This window comes from Anas platyrhynchos, chromosome Z (assembly GCF_047663525.1).
Source record: "Anas platyrhynchos isolate ZD024472 breed Pekin duck chromosome Z, IASCAAS_PekinDuck_T2T, whole genome shotgun sequence".
Taxonomy (NCBI): Eukaryota; Metazoa; Chordata; class Aves; order Anseriformes; family Anatidae; genus Anas; species Anas platyrhynchos.
The window spans coordinates 1,347,104-1,371,429 of record NC_092621.1 but is presented as its reverse complement, the minus strand read 5'-3'; the positions used below and the strand labels follow the sequence as shown (position 1 = coordinate 1,371,429).

Here is a 24,326-nt window from a genome sequence, read left to right as displayed (position 1 = left end):
CATTACAGAGTAATTATTTCACGCTAAATTAAGGAGTTCAGATTGACAATTTGAGTCGAAAATGGCAAAGGTTCAAAATTTCACACCTTAAATCAGCGTTCTTGCCTGACTTCCTTTAATGTTACCCATAATTAGGCTTTTAGAGGAGAAATATTCAGGGATTAAGAGTCTGACAGTAAATATCTAGAACTTCAAGTAATTAGAAGGAAGGTTACTGGCCTGTTAACTGGGCTAAACAACACTGCCAAATAGCTCTCGTACACGACATAAAGAGCAAATTTATGTTGCACTCATTCCATAAGTAATAAAAATGTGCATTAGAAACATGAATTAACGAATACATGAATTAATATTTGTAAGTATTATCCATTTAAAAATAAATAGAAAAGTTTTGGGAACTAAATTAAATTGTGAAGAACAGAAGGCCATTTACTTTGATCACTTTACCCCTTTTTTCAGCACCTACTAAGCATTAAAAGATTCACCTGCAACGGTTTCCAGAGACTGGGCTTTTACCCTAAAGGATGTAAAACGCTTTCTTCCTCCCCCAGTGATCTGTGTAGCATTCGGTGTGAAGATATTCATTTCTAAATATGCAAAACTGCCCCTGCTGATGCAGTGCACTAACAAATGTGCTGGGAGAACGTGGGGCTGCTTCTGCGTGATACGCTGGCGGATGAGATGGGTAAATCTGAGCGTGCCCCTCCTGGAGATCTGACTCACCTGATTTCTTTTTATGCTTCATCTCCATTATCCATTTCTACCTCTAGATCTTTTGTCGTATCAGCCGCCCGTGACAGAATGTCTGCCATTAGTGCTTCCTCCAGTTTCTTACGCACTTGTTGCACCCGCTCTTCTTGTTTTCTGAAAGCAGAGAAGGGCAGAAGGGGCAGAAATGTCAATCCTTCAAGCATAATTATCAGCCTGGGAGCATGCTACATGGATAAACAATGACTCAGGATTGTTTTTTTAACCCATACTGATTAGTTCTTTAATATATTACCTTCACGTTCAAGTATTATCTACCAGTCACTGATGCATTTTGGGCAGCAGCAACAAACGGTTGTTTCCCTGCTGAGCTATTTCAAACATCTTCCCTCAGATGTCTCCAACAATTTAAGGCATTTGGAGTCAATGTTTAGCTTGGAAGGTAAAATTTAGCTTTCCTGTGTTACCTGAAAGCAAGGAGTCCTCTTTTGAAGTTTTCCCAAGAGAAGACAACTTTTGCAAAAGAACATTTTTTTAAACTCAAAAATACACCTGTTCCATCAAGCTATGTTTTCTAAAAAATAAAATATACGCTTAAAAATGACCAGAACTCATCAGAAACAGGCACAGGCAGCACAGGAAAACATTTGTTCGAGTGCTGCAAACACCCTGCAGCTATTTAGGATGGCAGGACAGATAGGAAGAACATCAAATCTTCGAAGAGCAGGAGTGATATCTAGCGTGCTGCACAAGCCAGAAGCCTCTCAGGAGCACCAGCCTCTAAAGCTGTTCAGTTCTACAGCTGCAGCTACTGCCAGCACTTCGGAGGAGGCTGTCTGCTCACAGAGATAGCAAAACAAGTCCAGAACAACCCAGCAGCTCGGTACAGAAATTGTTTTCTGTCTTGCAGCTGTTTCCTATCGTTGTTTGCTGTCCTCCACAGACAGCTCGCTGTCTCCCAGAGCTGTTAAGTTTCAGTGCCCAGTGATCTTTCAGACCCCTGGGCAGAGAACTGAACCGAAAATGCCTTGTAACCTGTTTTATTTCTCCATTGTCACACAGAATAGCAACTTTGGCATTTGTTAATTGAATGAAAGCGACCCCAAGACCGCAAATGAGATGAAATATCATCAAAACAAACCAAAAAGTTTCCTTCCTACCACCTCGAACCTAATATCCGTGGTATTTAATTCCCACAAGACACAGAAGTGCCAGCCAACGTCACGTATATTGGACCAGCTCCTGTTATTAAGGGCTGTTAAGGTTCCTGTTAGCAGGGCATGCGGCCTCCTCGTGAGATTCTTCTTCCTCACCTCCCAAGGTCAGGTGAAGACAGAGCTTTCCCAAGTTAGCTCATTCCCAAATCGTCAGCCAGCCAGTTAATCTCCCTGGCAGCAATAACCATAAAACAGCTCGCGGCACTTCCAGTCCTGAGCAGGCTGCTCTGCTAGCAAATGGATTTAAGCATTAAAAACCCAGCTCTGTTTATACAAGCAGTATTACTTTTAAAGCACGGGGAGCTACCGAGAGCAAATATTTAAGAACCAACAGCAAAAAAAAAAAGCGTGCTACTAAGAAGTGCTCATCTTTAAGTAAAATCCTAAGGCTCAGACTATCTCCACTAAGCAGCTCCGCAGCCACATGCTCTTTTCAGCCTTCCTCCTGCCAAGACACACTCCTCATCCTACAGCATTTGTGCTGTTGTCTTCAAAAGCAAGCGAGCATTAAGGAGACGCTCCCCCTAACGCAGAAATTCATTCAAATTCCGACCGTATTTTCAGGGGAAAGCTGCTTTATGCAGCAGGACTGCGCATAAACGTCGCATTTAGGCGATTTCCTTAGTGCTCAGAATTAAATTCAGGTTTAGGGGCATCCGCTGACTCCCCACACACACAACTCTCCAAAACGTCATCTCACAAAGATCTTCTCTCCTCCCCTCTCAGCAGAAATTAACCACTGCTGACACAGCAAATCTGAACAGCAGTGACATATTCTCAGCCGCCTACTTTGCTGACATGCTCCCTATCAAATTAATCATTAGAAAATGGGGTCAGAAAGTTGATGCCATTGCTTATTTAGGTTTTTACCTCTCTGCAACACAGAAGGGTGTGATCATTTTACCTTACAAGTTTCTTAATCATGAGGAGAGCTCAGACTGCAACAACATCCTCTCATTTCCTCCCTTCGGCACTTTGTAGTTCTCGTGGCTTCGGTCTGCCACACAGAGCAAGATTTGTGCGGGGCATTGAGGAATATTGTGAGGTACCAAGCTCCAGCTGACTAGCTCGGATCGAGGTTCACAGAGCTGAAGACGACGACATGCTTAGCTCCAAGCTAAGCCGACTTGGAGAGCCCTAAATTTGAATTACTCTCCATTCCTGTCTGATGTTAAATGCCACTTGGCTTTTGGACAGATTAAGAGGTAATTTTTCTTACCCACTACTGCGCAGAGCGTGACGCTGCCAGACATACTTCATTTATCGCTATGCTCTGGTGAATTTAGCAGGTTATGGCTGCTTACAGGGAAAAGCAGAAGTCCTATTAACATGCAATTTCAACAGGCCATTTGTCAAGAAACCTGAGAAATCTCAGGAACAAAACCTAATGGGCAACAGCGATCGTTCAGCAAAGAACCTAGCCTGAGCAGGAGAAAGGGCTCTTGAAAACCAAAAGGTAGGATTTTCAGAAACTAGGAGAGCAATCCCTTTCAGAAGATCCCTGATCCACCCCAGAAGAGGAAAACTAGTTAAAGCTTTTATCTAATAGAGACTCAAGGATGTCACCCCGAGCCTTTTACAGAAACGGAGATAACTCAATAGTGCGGTTACAAAAAGAAGATAACGATGTGCAGGTCAGGAAAAAAAAACCTACGAACAAGCTGTGAATCAGCAATCTCAAGATAAATGATCTCAGACTCGGTATGGGAGAAGCCAGTTTACAGGGAATACCAAAAGCCTGCCTAAAGAGACCAAGATTGACATGTAAACACCCCTGGGAACCACACCATGCTCATTTTACACCCTTACCTTGCACAGGACTAGCATTTAGAAGCCGTATCCCACAACTGAAAAACGTTAAGCGCTTATCCCTACTGATACGGAAGCTTGGTTAATTCTTAATTATGCATTTAGAGGAGGATATTTAAAATGTTTGCTGAACTGAAAGATGAAATTTTGTATTTTACGCTGATTACGAAAGAGATTTATTATCATTACATGACCAGGAATAGTTCAAATTAAACAGGATTCAAGCTGGCAGCTATTTTCAGAGAATCCAAATGTTCCTTGGGCTCCAGCAGCCTCCCCTTTTCTTGAAGACTCGATAAAAACTCACCTAATGTCATCGTCTGTGACTATGAAAGCTTTGCAGAGGGGTTGAGATGTGTTGAGCCAGACGGCTGGGTTCTTCTCCACCGCTGCGGAGAGCTGGCCCGTGATGGGTGCCGAACTGGTGTGCAAAGCGCTGGCAACAGCCGACAACAAGGTATCGTCGTTGTTACCTGGGCCAACTCCTAAAATAAGGATAAATTCTATAAAAAACAGCTTTGCAGTAACATTTCACAAGGCAGCTCACCGCTAGAATTGGCTGGATTTTTTTATTTTTATTTTTACTTGCAATAGCAATTACAACATCATGAATTTTTTAATAAAGCTGATCACATCGTCAATTTATCAGTCACGTCCTCAAACAGTTCATCTGCAACTTCATGATGTTAACCCACACCAGCACAGTCTCTGCTTGAATCCTACAAGGTGTTAAGTTTGAAAAACGCCCAGTGAAGATTTTTACAGCCCTCAAATTCCTGTGAAAGTCTCCTAGGCAGCAGAACAACGTTATTAATTCTGACCAGCGATTTGATCATATTTTAGATCAACTTTCACCAGCGAGAGTACAGTTCTGCAGTGTGGTTTATATTAACTGCTAAAAATAAAGAGTTTTGGAGACTGAGGTATTTTGTCAGCAAGCATATCTACAATTTGAAGTTTACTAAATCTGATGGGAAACTGAAACGCTCCTTAAGAGCATCAAGAAGTCTGTCCCTGTTAAGCCCAAGCCACTTTGTGAATCTGAAGCGTGAGCACAGTACCTTGAAGACCCTTGGGGAGCTCCATGGATTTTATGATTTGTTCGCTGACATCCGACGCGCTGAGGCCTTGTAGCCTCTTCTCCCAGAAAAGCTGCAGAAGAAAACGAGACCCCCGTTAGAATACGAAATAAATCAGCTGATGGAAATAAACTGTGCTCATAATCGAAGGAACATCGGAACAATATACAAGACGCAGCTTGCAAAGGTATGGAAAAGTGAATATCCTATCTGCTGCTGGAAATCTGTGTGATGCTGTATGTTACAGCAGCACAGATCACCAAATGAAGCTGCTCAGCAGCTGTACCCCCTCAAACCTACACTGGCTCCATGACCTGGCCCTTTCCATTGCTGTGTAGGTAAACCCTGACTTTTCTAGGAACAGGATCAAATCTTTTCACTTCTAGGAAGGTAACACGAACTAAATTCACATTCTCTTTCCGTTGTTTAGTTTATTAGCTGGGAACACGCTTCCATTTCTCATTTCTTGATTTAAGGGAGTTTTTTTTTTAATGATACAGATTTTCTTCTTCGCTCCTACCTTACCCGTCTGAAGACACATACTGAAGTTCTGGGATGCGGATTGACCATGACTATTATTTTAAAAAGACCTTTTTATATCTAGCAAGACAGCGATGGAAGCTGGTTAAAAAGGGATTAGCTTCCCATCTTGAAGCCTGTAGGAATTCAGAAAGCTTTTGTCAGTTCACTTACAAGATGAAGACACAATATTCAGCCACAGAAGTGCACATTCACGTGAGTGAAAAAGATCCTGCGAGGCTCGAGGCATGGAGCATCTGCCTCTTCAGTTACAGCCCTAAAAATAGTTTACATTATTTAGCCTGCACCTCTCTCAGCGTTACGGAGCCGGGGAAAAGAAGAGGAAAGAAACCTCCAATTCACCCCGAGGAGCACCACGAGGAGGATCCGCTCCTCTCCTCGGTTGCCTGCTGAGGCTGCACCAGTGCAGCCAGAAAAGCGAGATCCACGCCTCCGGGAGAGAGGCATTAGCAAACATGCCCCTGGTAGGCAGTGATGAGAATCCTGATGGGAGCAGGAGGAGGAAGGAATGAGAAAAGAACCGCATTTCAAGATTCATCATTCTTACGGCGCGATATTTCATTACTAATGCAGAACGAATAACCCTCCTGAGCATCCATCCATCAGTCAGGGGCATCAGTCCTGTTGCGGGATGAAAAACGGCCCCATTGCAATTTCGCCTGAAGCCTGGGGGTTAGGAAACACACAGCAAAGAGCCTAAAACCCAAACCCTTCATTTAGCAGTGCTTGAGCGGGCTGGGTTCAGACCCAGCCAGCAGCCAAGCGCCCCATTTCCTGGGAAATTAGTCAGCGTGCGTCATGCCAGAAGTGACCTCTTACGCAATAACATCCTGCAGAGGGAGAACTGCATCCCTCAGCACCCAAACTTACTCTCTGGAGGGCAACCCAGTGTTCTTCTGATATGGGAACGCCGTGCCAAGGTCCCCAGGGTGGAGCAGCCTTTTCTTTTCACTTCCTTGTTTTTCTGCAGCCTGATAATGGTAGCCCTGCGCTGCAGATGTGCTGCTGGAGTCCTTTGTTTGGAGGATGGTAAAATATTGCTTCCTCCACCATTGGTTCTTTTTATCATTTGGGAACTGCTCAACTCAATGCTATTGCAAGCGATTAATGAGGAAATATGATTATAAAGTGGGCTTCTCAAAATCTCCATAGAAGATTTTTAAATGAATGAGAATTCCTCCAAAAAGCTGGAAAACTTTTCATCTTTTTACACCCTGTGAGTTGCTCAGCTCTCCTACACCCATAATTGCCAAACAAAACATCAGAGCTTCTCGACGGGCTTGGGAGGTGGAACTTCATCTCCTCAGGTTCCTTCCATCCCTCTTTTTTGATAATTCTAACAGCCATCAACCAACAAGCTTCAGTTTTCCAACCCAACCTGATTTTGGATTCTAATCTTTTAAGTTCATCCGCAGGAAATAAAATTAGTCTATTCGACATCCTGCCGTTTTTCTGGTAAATTAGGCTTTTGAGACTGCATCTATCTTACGCAAAAAGTGACTGTGGTTGGATTTAGCTTGTGATCTCTCATCTTATTCAATAATTCATCACAATACAATCCACGGCAAATATCTATAAAGTCTACTAAGGATAAGATAGACTTTCAAATCAATTGCGAAGAGAACTTTTGGCCTGAAGACAGATTATTTTATAGGCAAATCTAACAGGTTTATCCTCAGGTGGTTTTATAAAGTGAATACCAGCAGGTTTATCCTCAGGTGGTTTTTGAAAGGTGGCTATCTGCCATAGCACTAGAGGATTCAGATCACACAGTATTAACTGATTACTTGCTCTTCTTGAAGCAAGCTTCAAAGAGGAGGCTGGATGTGTTTTAAACAGTTGATCCATGCTCATGGATTATTTTTTTTTGTAGCCAAATGTATCAGGAAGATAGAACTGAACCTTTTGCAAATTCAGTTTTATAATCACCACTTAAGTTAGTTTATTTTACTATCATGGTTTCAAGTTATCTCTATCACCACAATCAACATTATACAGCAGAATTAACAAGTGATTAATCAAGTCCTTGGCAGTCTGAGGACCTTTAACTCAATACCTCAGGTATGCTACACGTTTGGAGAGTGAACTTGGTGAAAAAACTTCTGAAAAAGGCCAGTAAGCATGGAACAATGTGAACCAAGAAGCTCTAAAACATGAAGAAGATGTTAAGTGCTCTACATAGGACTTAAGACGTCCAATTAGGTACAGAACGCTTGACAGGCTTGACGTTCAGTTTCAACAATGGCAATCTGACTTTTTAAAATCCAAACCATTCCTCAGAAATTTATCAAGAAGATATCATACCTTATTGAAATTTAAGATATCATACTTTATTGAGAATTACTTTGAAGCAGCAAGGCTGACAACATTTAGGAGACTAAACTTTTATTTTTTTAAATTTTTTTTTCCTTTGCAGGACCCACTAAAAATCTGACAGGGTTCTTTTTCTTATACTAGCTTATTTGTGGACTCTGCAAAGAAAAAAAAAACCACAGAAATAGTAAGGAAACCTATGCTATGTAAGCTTATGGACAACTAAGATATGTTTGAGCAGGATGATGCTTCAAAAAGCGATGTGAAAGCACTCCAAAGGAAATTGCAAATAAGGCTCCTAGATTTGCTATTTAAGAACAGATTTTCTGATTGTTTGATTAGATTAAAAAAATCTGAGAAATCTCCTGGATTGACTGGTACTGGTGTTGGAACGGAGGCCTCTTAGGTGAAGACGACTTGGAGAAGTCTTGTGAGTATCAGAAGACCCTTTACGAAATGCACGCACACACAACTTGAGTACTTCCAGAATTCTCCAGAGTATTGCTACTCCTTCTTGGATGAAGTTCTCCACTCTGATGATCAGTAATCTATAAAAGTCTAAAAATCTGAAAGCCTTTAAGATGCTGTCTCGCAGAGCAGTTGCTTGAAAAAGTCTTAGACAAGCTTGTGACGTCATTTGTGTGCAACTAAACATCCTGCTGAATACGTGGAACCAGCAGTTGCTCTAATTGACAGCTTTACCTCCACCCAGATCCCAGGCAAGCTGTTATCTTTCCAGGAACTACCACAGGGTTTAGTGCTTAAAGAAGAGCTGCTGCCAACCGTCTTCCCTGCCAACACTAATAACCATGTCTATTCGCTCCCAGGTCACGAGAAAACTCCTGACTGCCAAAGGAACTCCAATGCTTGGTGATTTTCAGCTCTACCTAAGGAGGAAGGCCAAAGAGAATCTGCAGGGAACTCTGGTGAGGCTGTCTTTTGAAAAGGGAGGTATAACAGGTACGAGTGAAGCGAGGCTTTTGGAGATGTGTATCTAGAAATACAGAAGCAAGAACCCCGTAAGGGATTTGGGGCCAAGAATTGAAGAAACGGGGAGGAATGACACTGGAAATGGTAACTGAGTAAGCTTTACATACAAATAGGCAATAGTCAGTGCTTCAGCAGCTGATTATCCAACACTGATTTAACATCTACATATTGGGAGGTTTCCATGCCTGAGAATAAGAGGAGGAGGAGGCAGTGATGCACGTAGGGATCATTTATATGAGGAAAAATAGAGTTTTTATCTGGAAGAGAACTCAAGGCTGCATTTATCTGACAATTGTATCTCAAGTGCTCTAAGGTGCCAGTTTTATTCTCTCCTATTTCTTTTTTATTTCCATTTCCTTTTTATTTCTTGTATTTTTTTATTCTTTTTACTAAGAATAAAATTTTCCAGCAACTTCACTCCTCACCTGGGCTTTTTCTATTTTATCTCAACTGATCACACCAAAAAAAAGAATCCTTGCTTTTTGAAAACCAAGAAAAGACCACATCCATTAATATTTACAATCCAGATAGTAAGTAGAACATCTGAGTGAACTTCTTGATGCTTTCAAACAAGATGTGCATGTTTATGTATTTACATACCTTCAGTTACCAATGCCTAAAGAAATACTGATAAATGTGTGATGGAAATCTGTGTGTCAAGAAACCAGATCACTGGAAATTGTTTATGGAATCTGGCAATTTGCTTAAGATTCTCCAGGAATTGACAGCATATCTACACTAAACTGCTTTGTTCCAGATTTTTTAACGGAAGTTTCATTCAGAACTCATTGAAGCTTTACGTAAAGGCAACTGTGACCAACTATTCTCTCTCTTCTCCAAGTTTCACACCTGTGTCAGTCACCATGACAAACAACAGAAGATCTCAAAGCAACATTTTAGGTTGGGGAAAGGCAAAAGAGTAAGACATTTCAAGATTTCCTTTAATATTAGACATAAGATAAACTATTCTACATTCAATGCAAGTAGAGTTGGCATTTCTTCAAATGAAATATGTCAATACAGAACAAGAATAACATTTTAAGTGTCCTCTTCTGAACATGTACTCTTGCAAGCAAAGCAAAAGGATGCTGATCAAACCCAAATGCTGACACAGTGATCAGCAGACATGGATTTCTTGAAGATCTTGCTATAGCTTCACCTGCTAGAACTTATCTTAAAGAAGCAAAGATTTGGTGGGTTTGAAAACCGACTATTCTGCAAGTCTTTCCTGAAGAGTCATTCTCAAAAGACAAGGGATGCATTCCAGATGGTTTCAGTTCACTACGTATTTGAAGCAAAGATTCTGGAAGAAAGAAAACTGGGAGGAAATAGGCAAGCACGAAAGGATTTGAAATCCATCAAGATACGGGTCGCCAAACATCCACTTCTCTTGCCACAAAGGTGCCGTAACTTTCTTACCCTTTAGTGATTATTACTGGTTCAGCAGACATCCTAACACACCAAGTGTAGTAGTTTAAAAGGAAAACCCAAAGAACGTGAAGAGAATCAATAGACACATGCAATTATGCATCTTTAGGATCTTTAGGATACACTTACATGGCCCCTGTTGAACTTCACGGGACCAACAGTGAGGTTAGCTGAGGCCTTCAAATCTTGCTAAAAGACATCTCAACAAGATGATCCCATACGGCTCGATATTTCTTCCTTCTCTTTCTCACCTGAATTTAGAGGATGCAGAGTCTAAATTCCTTATGTTATTTCTAACGAGAACAGCATTCAAGAGGTTTGAAAGTTCAATATTAGAGACAGCCTGAGTTTCAAAGGAAATGTTGTTAAAAGTTAGCGACATACCAACGTACAAAAATGTGAACATGCCTCTGCATTTTCTTCTCATCCCAGAATAAGATGTTTCAGTTTGATAAGAGCAACGCTATGACTCCAAAAATACACATCAGACTTAAAAAATAACACCTAAATCCAATATACACTATGTTATGTAGCTGATTATTCCTTCAACTAGATTTCCTTTTCTTCTCTGCTCTTCTCCCCATAAAAAAACAAAACTGAAAAAGCATCGTGTGAAGAGGTGATGTCATTGATATAGAGAAAAGCAGCTAAAAAAGAACTTGTGTAAAGTGAGTTTAAGTTACTGTGTTTTGCATTAGCAGTAGTATTATACTGAAAAAGAGAGATTTCAAATAATTTTAAAATTGATTTTGCACAAAGCTCTTCTATATAAAAGCGATAATAGCTCTTGATGACAACTGTATGTTTTATAGAAACTTCTGTTAAGAAGCTGCACATGAAAAAACTTTTGTGTTTGAGGTCCAATTGTGACAACACAGCACATATCTGAAATTCAAGAGGAATTTTTCTGTCAAATCTGAATGAAGTTTTGGATTAAGCAAAAATAATCTCCATAAGAACTGACTTATTTCTGGATTTTAATGGTATTTATTACAGCATATTTCCATAAGTAACCATCAAGACAGGATAGCTCATCTGCGATTGAAGCGCAGCTGAAAATATTTTGATTTTCAGCTTGGAAATCAAAATACTTTGATTTTCAGCTTGTCTCAAATGTTGCACAGTAACAACGGAAAGAGATGACTTCTTACCTGCCGTGGCTGTTCCGTCACTCGCTGCGGATCGGATCTCACTTTGTTACTAGGATGGTTGGTGACTTTGGTGACGGGCTGCTTGAAAATTGATGCAGTTTGTCTGATGGGCAAAGTCGTATTCAAGTCTGGTTTTCCCTGTTAAAAAAAAAAAATAAAAGGTGAATTAACAAGAGATACACATAAAATTCCTACAAATTAACATTGGATAAACCATCCTCTACTGACGAGCAAAAGAAAGCAGCTTTTTCTGGAGTAAATATTACCCTTAAATGCTGTACTTAACTAACCTTTGCGGCCACCCAACTTTAAAGAAAAATGTACCACTTAAGCAGCTCCCCACATTCTCACCTTCTCTGGAAGAAGCATACTGCTTCCAAAGTCCACCTTTTCTTTTAGAAAATGATAAATGTCATTTGTGAAAGTGACTTACATTCTGAAAACAGACAGCTTCGTGAAAATACGCTTGTAGTGAACAGTTTAGAGAGTCCCACCTTAAAGGACAGCAACTTGCTAGTTAATTCATCACAGATTTCCTAAGCAATTCCTCCATAATACAATTTTTAATCCAGTGCAGTCATTTGTTCTGGAAAGAAACTAAAACTATATAAACTTCAGCAAAGCCTTTTGGCAAAGCTAGTTTTTATCAGGTTTGTTAACAGATGGTTCCCTTGCACCAGATAGAACAGATCCCCAGTAAGAGCTTGGCACATACAGAACCCTCAGACCCTTGGAGATGCTACAGAAAGCCATTCAGGCACGGTACTAACACCACCAGATGAATCACTTGGGATGGGGAAGTCCCCCCTAACCCCCAAGACTGCTAAAGACAAAAGCCCATTAACCTACACACCATTCAGAGTCTCTGAATGGATCTATCCAAGAGCTGCCTGCAAGTTTGCAGTGCCATGCCAGCAGAACAGTCCCCTAAAGCTTTATTTTTTTTGTAATCTCATTTCCTAGAAGTCCTGAAGACCATTCAGATCTCTCTGCTTCTGCATTTTGCCTTGTTTTTCCTGGAATAATTCCCATTTTTCCAGGGGCGTCACTGGCAAGACACTGAAAATAAATATCCTATAATACATACGTTCCCAATTAACACATACCAAAAAGCACCTTCATGTTTTGTGTCACTGTCTTACAGATATACCTATTTTTTGACCCAGAAAAATGGTTTTGTTTTCTTAAAAAATACTGCTGTTTGCTCAAAAGGAAGAAAAGTTATTGCCCAGTATTTCAGATCTTAGAAGAAAGTTTTATAATTGGCTTTGAGCTCACTGGATAAAAATTGCACGGTGAACACTGATAGTAGACTACATCCAAAGATCACGTTAAAATGATTTAAAATTATTTCTACCAAGAATCTCCTAGCTCTGTGTCACCCTGGAGAGGTTGCAGAAAGAGGTTTCCCCACTTGCCTCTCCCCACACCCAACAGATGAGTCAAAAAGTTGAAAAAACAGCCAATGTAATAATCATCATGGCTTGTGAGGACATATGGCATTAAGTGCCTTGCCTGCAGGAAGGTTTTCATGTTGAAAATTACTTTCTGCACAGTTTCTGTGCAAAGATACTCTTTTGATTGCTGGTTTATAGGTGTTACGCTGCAGACATACAGAAAGAAGGACTTCACACGCTCCCTTCTCATCAGCCATCCACCCTGCAAGGACAGAAGCGTGCTAAAATGCTGGGCATTTTGATGATGGAGGATCCACCCCGTCAGACTGACCTAGCAAAGCGCTGAAAGAGGGAAACTTTTAAAAGAAAAAGTTAGAAATAAGGAGGGTATTTTTAAAATAAGAATTTAAATTGAGACCGGTGTAGTGGAAAGACTTACTGGTTAATAATATGATAATAAACCTGAGTCTCTAACAGTTTTAAATTCATTTTTATACAGATCATTACAGAATATCCACAGTGAGTATCTAGCTGTCATCATCTGGATGTGTGTTTAGCTTAGAAACTAATGGTTTTTAAGAACCAGAGAGCACACGCTTGTTTAACAGTGTCTTTTATGAAGTCATCTCGTCCAAATTGCGTAATCTAAATACTGAGGGTTTGAAGACTGAGATTTAATTCCTGTTTCTAAGCCCAAGAAATTGCTTTTTTCTCATAAAGTTCTTTCCAGGAGAAAAACAAGGAATTCCTCCATGTAATGTTAAGGAATGCAATTGATAGGAAAGAGAAACAGAGAAATGCTTCATATTTATCTCAGTATTACCTAAATGAAGGGATGGTTGCAGTACTTCAGGCCTGATTTTTTATCCAGATGGCAAAGAAGGTGATTTATCAAGAGTACCACATACATTCCTAGCTATTCAGCATTATGACTCAATTCACACACTCATTTTTAAGCCATCTCTGTAGCATTTTAGGAATCTTTGCTTAATATCGATTCACTCAGCCTCCCAGGAAAGCCAAAACAATTTTCCAGAGCAGCAGAAGCATGCTAGAACATAGAACTGAATCCTGAAAAGAGTTCTAGAAATAGATTATTTTCAATGGAAGTCTTTCTGCTTCTATTCCTACCACTCCTTGAAAAACACCTTGCTGTTTTATAGGTCCCCTTTCTTCATTTCCAGCTAGAGCAGTTAACTCATTTCGATATAATACGGCTAAAAGCACAAATTCCCATGGAAGTCATCCTCAGAAATTCAGGTATCTGTTGTTTCTCATTCATAAACTCACAGCTAGAAGCCAGTCCCCATGTCTTGTAATATTATTACTGCTTTTAGCAGGAATATGTCCCTCCTATCAAATATGGGGCCCACGGTGAACCCTCTGACAGAATCTCTGATTGATGTCTAATGAAATCTAATGTTAGACTTTTTCCATATATTTTTTTTTTTTAATATTTAAAGCAGCTCTGATGAGCACAGAATCACCAACCAGAGCTACACCAGAACCTTGACAGACGTTATTTATCCTCCCAGCTTCGCCTTCCCTGATCTTGTGACATCGAGTTCAAAGCCATCCGTGAAGCTTTGAAGTCCATGCCTCCAGGACATTCTCTGCAGTAGCATCAGTAGTCGTGGTAAAACAGCTATTAAAGTTCACAAACACAATAATATGACAGAGCCACCCACAACATGGGGGGTAAATCTGGTTTAGCTGACACTTCTGGAGCAGAGGCCTTGGTTTCAAGTTCCTGGAAAAAAAGCCACAGGTTCCTTTTGTCCTGTAATATGACTTAAAGGGAATTTTTTTAAATTATACCCATTAAACTAACTTTAAAAAAATTAAAAAATTAAATTCCTTCAGGCAGTGTGAGAACTTAAATTCAGCTACATTAATGATCTAGCCCCGAGAATTAAAGCAACACCCTGATGAGTAATGAACTATCCAGGAAATGCCATTTGAAGGACTAGATGTCCAATCTACATTTTAATCAGAGCATCGTACTCAAAAGTGGCCATTAGGATAAACTGTTTAAACTAAGAACAGATCAAGTCCCAAGTATTATAATTGTACTCGTTACTGTCTTACTTTGTTTCCCCTCTCATCACACTCACATCTGGGCTTGCTGGTCTCCTAACCAAGCGGTCACTGGGAGTGCTGAACAACAAATAAACTCCTTAGGACAGAAACTCGCTAAGCTCATCTATCTCCAGCACCTGCAGATGGTCAGAGTTAGAGGGAAAAACCCTAAGTTAACAGGAAAGGACGGATGTTCAGAGAAACTCTTTTTCACAACAAACCATAAACAAGATTTGTTCCTGACACAGGAAGAGCTTCCAATCCATCTTAAAGGAGGCAGTGGCAGCAAACATCCCTTGATGTACAGCCAACACCTCTCCTAAAGCATAGAGGACTCTTCTGAGCCTTCTGGCCGAAAGACTTTACATGTTTCAAGTGCTCAGACACAGGTTCACCACCTGAAGTTTACCACGTTGAGCTTTAAGCACCCCTACAAAACTTCAATATCCAGAAACCCAAACCTGTGGGAGTTACATCACTTGATTACTGACAAAAATCTTCTGCTCTAGGAACGATAGCAATATATTAAACAGCAGAAATATCGGTGTCCCCTGCTCGTTTTTATTCATTAGGAGCATCTTATTTATTCTCCAGTAACAGTTTCCAAAGAATTTCAGTCCGCTACCTTTTTGAAGACCTATTTCCAGAAGCATCAACACGTTCCCATCATGAAAACATTTTAAAAACTCGATATATTTCCTGGCCTTTCACATCCTAAGAAGCCATCTATAATCGGATAGCATGTTAAATAGTAGCCTCTATTATTGCGTACATGAATGTCAAAAGTGAAAAGCATTTATTAGCATGTATTACCCTGGGTTCCAATTCGAACCAGGAGAGGTTCCCCTCTCAGTTCTGACATTGAGCTCTAAGCTGCTTACGGTGAGAAACTCCCGAGTTAGAGGTAAGGCAAGATAGCGTTTCCATCCACCAGATGCATAAATCTAACCGTCTAGACACGTCGCAGAAAGAAGGCCAGAGTCTTATTTTGATATTCGTTCTTGTAACAGAAGGGGAGCCAAGGAGTTTAGAAACATTCGTGGCGAACTGTTTGTCCAAAAACAAACAAGCCATAAAATATGAGCAAGTTTATACACAAACATGCCTACGCACGGCTCTCGTTTATGGTCCCTCCAGCAGCACAGCTGCACGGCGGACTACAAGACGACCACAACCAATGTTTTGCACTGTCTGGTGGAAGGAAGAAAGCATAAACTTCAGGATTAAGCTGAGGTCTCATTTTTAACTATCGCGGAGGCTGCAGAAATTCTTGAAAGCTCATGAGCCACATCGTCTTTCACTTTCAAATAATGAGTGTTATTTACCTAAAAAAGAGAAAGCATTAATTTATTCTAATCTGATAGTTAAAGAGTTACTGCCAACGACACCCAAGCAATCTAAATCACAGCAACACAAAGTTAGCACATTCTCGTCTGGATTTTATATACCAAATTTTGCAATTTCTGCCCCTGCAGACTGCCCACCCAAAACGTTTCCTTGGAGTAGCCCCAATAGCTGTCTTATTTGAAAGCCTCCCGTCTGCGGGAAGGAAATGAAAGAATCTGAAGGCATGACTTAAATAAAAAGCAATCAGCATGAAATGTTTGGGTCACAAATTACAAGCGGCAGATGACCAAAAACGACAGTGCACGAGACACAGCTAAAACTCGTTAGGTATTTTCAGACACTACTGTAAATTAGGAAACCTCAGAGAATAAAGCTCTTTCAAAAGAAAAACGTTGTTACCGAAATCCTTGGGAACTTGTGAGAACTGTTGTACAAGATATCTATATTTTGTTTAGGAATAGAGTATCTGAGGGTCTGATAAGTTTATTTGTCCTTTCCTTACATGCTATATCCATTATTTTACTGCTCTATACTTCTGACTTTCATTTTTGATCTACCTTACGCATTCTCTTCAGTACTCAAAAGGGTGTGTTTGTCCAAAGAGAACTAAGACAAGAAGAGAACAATCAGATCAATTGACAAAGGCCCAATCAAGCAGAGAAATATCTGGCCTTGTTTGGCTCCAGACATTCGGATTTGTACAGATAAGCTGCCTCAGAAAACAAGCTTCCTGGCACATACTCAAAATGTGAACTATTTCATCTCAGAACAGGAAGATGAACATAGAATTTAGGAATTTTGAAGTCTTGCACAGAAGAAACCGACGTCAACAATCCTAACTGTTACCATTTAGAAGAACATTACTCAGGCAGATGACTAAAACTAGAGCTCTTTATAGCCTTTAGCCAACTTCTGGCTTACTCAGACCTTTGTTTCATACTTAACATCACCTTGGTATTTTCTGGTAGTAGCAGAGCATTCCCTCTATTTAAAAAATTTGCATCTCTACCACTACTAAAAATTAAACATACACGTACATCTTAGAAGCAGGCTGCTTTAAAGCAGAAAAGAAATTGCTAAATGAACTACAGGAAAGGAAATTCTTAGGATATCCTTAAACACAGTATTTTACTAACAAACCTTATTTTGATTGAGAGAATCATTCCTTAGTCTCTGTTTGTTCTTCTGCAATTTACTGGGCATCATCTTTCCCGTTCTGAAGTCAAAACTGCTGAGATCAACAGTGTTTCCCAGGTATCTTGCCAACTGAGGCTTGCTTCTGAACTTCTTACCACTTGGACTAAAAAGAAGAAAACACTTTAGTATGTTTTGTTGTACAAGAGGATACAACCTTGACTTCTTACAACAGCTTTTACGCCTGGTTAAAGATCCAAAAAGTTTCCATTAGCTTTATTCCACGTGGCACGTTCATTGGTGTGGGGGTTAGTGATGGCACAACTGCCCGATCCCTGCATATATCCAATCCCCTCCTTGGCACGGGTTTTAATTTACGTGTCAGGCTAAACCTTGGCAAGTCAGGCTGCGTCCAAGGGCTGGAACTTCTCTGCACAAAACGTAAAGATCCTGTGCAAGGTCTAAATTGATTGCTAAGGTCAGCCTAGACTCAACAGCAAACCTTTTCGGCTAGCAAACAGCAGGGGATTGAAGCCACGGGCACAGCTAAGACTCGAGGTGACATCTCTGGGCTCTGCAGTCGCTTACACTGGTGAGCAAAGGCAGCGAGGTACCTGAGCAACAAGCAAGCAAGCAGCAAGCGAGATGGTGCGGAACATGAAGCAGGTCCCAAGCTGCAATTGTATTTACGGCAGATCCCATCATCACAAATTCAAATCGTACAGAAGTTATTTAAATCGGACTCGTTTGAAATTACACCACTGCTATTACCCCAAATTCCCAGATAAAGGTCTGAATAAGCGAGATACTTTCAAGTTTTCCTAAGGAAGGGCTATTTCTCCCCCTCTTTACATTACAGAATCCTCTCTCTTCGGCTCAAGCACCCAGGATGGTGATGCACATACCACACACACGCACTGCCTGCTCTGAATTACGCATTTCATCTCTGACACATTTCATCTCTGCAGATTTTCACCGAGCTCAGTGAGGTTTCCTGTGCACGGACTCATCAGCAGGTCAACCAGGACTTTAAGGGACAATTACGGGACAACGGTGCTACCCCCAGACTCAAAAGCTGGGGGAAAAGCTGCTGGCAGGAACTGCTACACACAACTCAAACTGCACCCCTGGTTGGAGGTGGCTTCTCCGTACATGGTTGTGGAAACAGCTACATACCTATCGCATCAAGTCAACAGCCATTTGATGGTCTACTGCAAATCTCTCTGCAGTGAAATGACCTAAAAAAGGTCAAAAAAGGACCTGAAAAAGTGTCAAAAGCTTCCTTACGCAAGAGGTTAACCGAGCTCAGAGTGTTTTCCACAACACTTTGTGCAAAAATTACTGAAGATTTCTGTCTACGCTTTTCCTCCGAAGTGTTGTGTGCTTTTCTTTTTTTTTTTCCCCACCTCAAAAAGCCCTCGAGGCAAGAACTTCCACACAAAAGAATACGTACTGAATTCTGGGAAAACCAGCTCATTAAGCCAAACGTTTAAAAAAAAAAAAAAACATATTTAAATGAATCCAGAAATATGGAAAGATATAATTAACGAGAGGTAAAGGGTGGGAGAAAAAGACTTGAAACAGATCGCAATCTGAAAGCTAACCTCCTCAAGGATGGGTGTGGGAGGGAAAAAAAAAAAAGCAACACATACACACACACACACACGCTCCCCACAAAAAAAAAACTCCTTTCTGTTTCTTGCAAGCCAAGAACTGAAGCTTTCCTGGAAGCCAAACTCAACCCAGAGTGTTTGAGTTGTATTTTGGATGGTGGAGATGAATGCCCTGGCTTGCTGAGAGCAGGAGAAATTCTACACTGCAGGTCAGACAGTCAGCAAATCCCTCATGGGGCAACTAAGTTCCCTGTTGAAATAACCTGATCTATGGTCTTTTAGGCTTCTTCAGAAACCTGCGAGAGAAATTCAAGATAAAACCTCGTCTAGAAGTGCCGGCTGCCTAGCCAAGTGGCCCTGCTTGCTCCGACTTCACTGAATAAAGCCTCCTGGTAAGAGCTGCTGTCTCATCCTTCATAAAATCCTGAATGAAAAGGGGAAAACAATGACTATAAGCAAATCATTAAGTTGATGATTACATTTTCTGTTTTAAAACCTTTCTTTTTTTGAATTAAAACCCTTATACACAGTGTAATTTTATCCCACACCTAAGTCACTACTGAAAAGATGGAGAAATTGGAATTCCAAACACCTTCTTCCATTATATCCTAATTTTTGCACCAAGGAAGAATCGTTTTATCTTTCGTTATTCCCCCATCACCACCTTTTTTGTTCTCTAATAAGCTACCAGACTGTCACGAGGATAGCACTGTGTCTACTAGCCTTCCTCTTCAGCTTCCTTGGAGAGAAACGCTTCACATGCGCCTCGAAGGAAGCCAAAATTGCAGCAGCGAGCAGCCACCAGCCTAACTCCACGAAAAACTCTTCCTGGAGAGCTCTGCAAACACATTTCACATTTATAAGCTAAATTTATAAACGCATCCAACACTCTTAAATTCTATTTTTTTTACATATTTAATATCGTGGGGGGCTTTTCTGTTTGTTTTGTTCAGTAATGCAAGAGCAAACGCTCCAATATTCTGTATCAGCATCAGCATGGATCATTAGCAGGGATTTATTATTAAAAGCTATTTCGATCCATAGCACAAATTCCACCGCTTTACACTGAAACTATTAGCAGGGAGAAACCGCGATACGCTAACAAAATACCTCCTTTCACCTTTAATTAAGTGTTAAGAAAGAAACGCGCGCTTGGGCTGAGATTAAAAGCTTAAAGTTAAAAAAATACAACTTAAAAAATCATCCGAAACGAAGAGACTTTGGAAGAAGTCTTGCAAAATGGCAAGAAATATAAAAATATATGGATTTTTAAACTGAAAGTGTCAAAGCACTGAAGTAATGCCTTCATTCCTGAATCGCTCCCAGATTACCTCTCCCCTGCTCCTGCTGCCAAGTTGCCTCACTTCTCCTACCTGCAAAGAAAGCTCCACGAGGCAGACGTCAAGCAGAAAGCCCATTTGCAGCAGCTTTATCTGCACATCTATTAAGTAATTGCCATGCACTAACGATAACGAGAGAGGTTACAGAATCTGTCTGGGCTAATGCAGCTGCACACAAGCCTGCTACTCACGCATCTGGGCTGAAACTACGAAGAGGTATTTTCTTTCTCTTTATTTTCTTTAAACTGAACTAAGTTCAAACTTCGTTTTCGGTAGAAAAGAAAGGTGGAAGGAGGGCTGTGAAGCTTTCTTCTCCCAGAGAGGCCCCTCTGGATGATGCTCTGGAGGCACCTCAGAAGTCAGGCTGCAAGGGATGCTGCAGAAAGCTGAAGGAAGCGCAGACTTCAAAGCCACGCTTTGCTCAGAAGATTTTTAAAACGCGTTGGTCTGAGTTCACACGGCCTAGAATTTAAACCGCTACAAGAGTCAAAAAATGGATCCCTGCACGATTTCAAAGACAAATTACCCAGATGTGGAGGAAATCGGTGCAATTTGCCCTCATCCAAGCGTCCTGAAGATTATTTTTACACTTCTTTCATGCAGCGAGGAGCAAGTGAAAGAGCTCTTTCAGGGTGCTGAGCCACAGGGGAGCTTCTGGATTGCCCAAATTGCTGCATAACCCAACACCGAGACAGTTTAGAGTTGCGAGATGAATCTGGAGATGCACGTGAGCATCTCCAACACCAATTTCAAAAAATGGATGGGTTTCAGACTGTTATTCTTGCAAACATTACCTAAAAGTTACAAATATGTAGTCTCACCTCAGGACAATTAACTTTCTGGAGCTTTTTTAATAACTTGTCAACCTCAATTTGAAGTTTCTCAGTTTTTTTCCAAATGGAAAAGTTATTTTCTATAGAAAAATTATTTCAAATCATAGTGTACTTGTGAGACTTGGGTCTATCATAGCTGAAAAGCGTCCCAGCATTTGCTCTTCGTTCTTTCAAAGTCAAATTTGGGGATGTTTTTCAGCCTCATCAGTTAAGGACTAACAGCACATCTCCCGAGCGTCTACAAACTACTCCTTCGGTGACGTTATCAGGGCTCGGATCACTCCGTACGAGATGAAACGAAGCACACTACACCTCACCTACAGCTATGCGCTTGTGCAAATTTACATGCCAGACAAATTGAAGTTCTTCGCGGGCTGAAGGCGATTAACTTCGACAATGAGCTTGCAGGGAACTTTATTAAAAAAAAGAGAGAGACATTTTACAGATGTTTCCTGGGAAGCAGCAGAACAAGTTAATTAGCATACAGGGAAGTTACCTTGGGTTTTATGGCACAGCAAAGCCTACTTGACGCTACGCTCCCCGGCCACCCCCACAGTTCAAAAACGCGCAGCGAGTTTACAGGCAAGATAGCAGCGTTGCATATTAAAAACAATAACCTTAAGCTTGGCAGACACTTCTGTTTTTGGCTGCTTTCAAAAAAAAAAATTGGCAAGCTTCCTCATTTATTTATTTATTTATTAATTTTTACACGCTGGTCCTCCCCATCCAATAGATTAGAGAGGAAAATTTCAACCAGAGCAAGCTCAATGCTCCAACAGCAGATGGTAACGGGGAAAACACGTCGCCTTTTTGGGGTTTAAAGTGCCTAGTTTTTTTGGAGCTACCCCAAGTAGCCATAAATTAAAGGGCTCCTGTTTTTAAGGATCCACTCTGGCATCCTGCAGTCCGACCTGTAGGAGCACGGAGCAGCTGGACACCAAAGGAGAGGAAGAAAAACACCAAACTAGTTTTGAAAGGCGATTCAGATTAACGATGTTTTAATTTGGCCACCTAACAGAGGTGAAGCAAAGCGAAGCGTTTCTCCCAGTCACTCCTTGTGGGTTGGGAACGAAGCCCAAGGAAAGGAAGGAGAGTGGGAATATATCCGAGCGTTTCACGGGGTAATAGTAAATAAGACCACAGAAATCCCTCGTTTGATCTTACGTTCAAGGGAACCTAATGTTGGAGAGCTGCTCCTTAAAGCCTCCTAGGCAGCTGACTTCTGCAGGGAACATGAAAGATTTGTTCCACCAGCGTATAAAAACTGCTCTGGGATCCTTGGAAGATCCTTCCCTTGATGATCTGAGTGCAAATGCTCAAACACACGCTCCTAGACACTCAAAGATCGGGTAAAGAAGTCACCATACGGATGGGGAAGCAAAACATTCTCACGCCTTCAGGGAATTCAAAACTTAGGATCTAATTTTCCTTGCAAGAAAACGCCTTTTTTTTTGATTTTAAGCACACACTTCATATCACCACACTAAACCACCAACAGCAGCCGATGCCAACGAGCTTTGAGAGGTTATTTTCTAGAGGGCTGTTCAGTTTTCTAGTTCTCAAAACATTTTGGCTTCGTTTTTCAGACTCCCTTCCTACGTTTCCTGCACGACTTGACCAGCTGCTTCGCCGAGGCCTGACTCATCGTGCCCTCGTAAAATGAAGGCAGTTACCACGATGGCTTGGTAATAACCACCGGTATTGCTCGGTTTTACATGCTAAGACCCTCCTTTTAGTATTATGAGCAGTGATGGAGGAAAGATGCAGAGCTTCCAAAGAGGTTAGAAGAACAAGAAGGAGACTTCAAGGTCATCCCACGAAGGGGGTACTCTGCAGAGAGAAGATGGAATAGGAAAAACACTGAGAAATTAATAAACTGCTAATTGCAGCAACTTTTTGCTTGCACAGAAGGCAAAGCACGGTCCCAAGACTTAGCCCTCGCTGTTAGGACTTGTTCTGTGTCCTACCTACCTCTGGAAGCAGCAAAATAATTAAAAAAATCAGTAAACCTACACATAACATAAGCATAATTCAGCATCCGAGAGCAGCATCGCTCAGGAAGTTACGTCGTGCTCGCTTTTAAAGATAAAGGTCTGCCCTCCGAAAACCGGCACCGAATTAAACTAATCCTGCTGTCACTGGAAACTCTCCGCCGTTTATCTTCCTGTCAAACCACAAAACAAAACTTCAAAGGGATGTCTGTTTGCCCCACGGGTACACCTAGGCTGGAAAAGCTTTTGTAGTTCAACGTCAGAGCCTGTTAGAACCCACTGAGAGCCGTGTCGAACTACTCGGCTTTTTTAATCTCAATTTAAAAAAATAATAATAAAAAAAAAAGAAGGGCAGCTCGTTTGCTTTTTTCCCACGAAGAACAAATGCACCAAAACGGAATATTAACTGGCTGGAGCTGTGAAAGAAGTCGTTTCATGCCAGGTTTAAGAAACATCTTTCAGCAGGTAAACGCCCGAGGGGGTTACACACGCTAAGGAGACAGCGCCAGCAGAAAGAAAGGGATGATAAAGCAGAAGCTGAGAAACCCTCGTTCAAAATTCCCACTTTTGCAGGGCTCTGAAAGCAACTCTGAGTATTTAACAGGACAGCAGCACCCCCTACCTCACGGCACACTGAATAAATAATTCTAAAAAATCGTGGTGCTGATTTCAATTCGGTACTAGGACCTGGAGAAGTGAGGAGAGTCGAAGTGAGCTCGATTTAAAAGGAAAAAAAAAAAAACCTGATGCGGAGCCTTCAAGGCAATATCCTGTCTGCAGGCACACTGAGAGCACGGGCAGGATGTCATAAACGACACAGAGGTGAGCTGCTCAGAGAGAGGATCCTCGTCCTGAGGATGAAGAAGCAAAATTATCTTCTAGCTCACCTCTGCTGATAGCTGATGGGTCACTACCACACGGACAAGATGGGCAGGAGGAGAACCTTCTTCCTCCCTCCTTCCAACTAGATGGAAGCCTAACGGGAGCATTTATTCTGAGCAAGCGTGCTGTTTGCATTTGCCCTACATTCAGCGCCGCGATTTTTAATGCAGCATCGCCCAGATCAAATAAGTTTGCAGGGCTAAATATAGAAGCTCCCCCTCGCGCTCAGCTCCAGCGGAATTAGGTTTTTGCTGCCTCGCCGTCAGCAGGGCGAGGATTCCCCAAGCCAGCTCGGTCAGCCCTGCGAGCCTCCTGGGGAGAAACACACAGAAATTCACCTGGCACACACAGAAATTTACCCAGCACACACAGAAATCTGACAGTCTGCGTACAATGAAGCAACTGGACGTTTGCTCAGATCACGCCGCCGCCCTTCAAACGCAACGTGGATTTCCACCGCTTCCTACGACTGCCA

The 24,326-nt window shown here is 41.4% G+C and overlaps 1 protein-coding gene across 1 annotated transcript in view; it reads right to left on the bottom strand.

Annotated features, from left to right (window-relative positions):
* Nucleotides 1-24,326, bottom strand: part of MBD2 (methyl-CpG binding domain protein 2) — a 28,369-nt gene that overhangs the window by 1,144 nt on the left and 2,899 nt on the right. Inside the window, exons 2-6 of the mRNA XM_027446977.3 lie at nt 17,199-17,358; nt 11,236-11,373; nt 4,796-4,886; nt 4,042-4,219; nt 724-864 (exon numbers count right to left, since the gene is read on the bottom strand). Coding sequence (XP_027302778.1) covers nt 735-864; nt 4,042-4,219; nt 4,796-4,886; nt 11,236-11,373; nt 17,199-17,358 — 697 coding nt within the window. The 3' untranslated portion in view covers nt 724-734. The remainder of the gene's footprint in view (nt 1-723; nt 865-4,041; nt 4,220-4,795; nt 4,887-11,235; nt 11,374-17,198; nt 17,359-24,326) is intronic.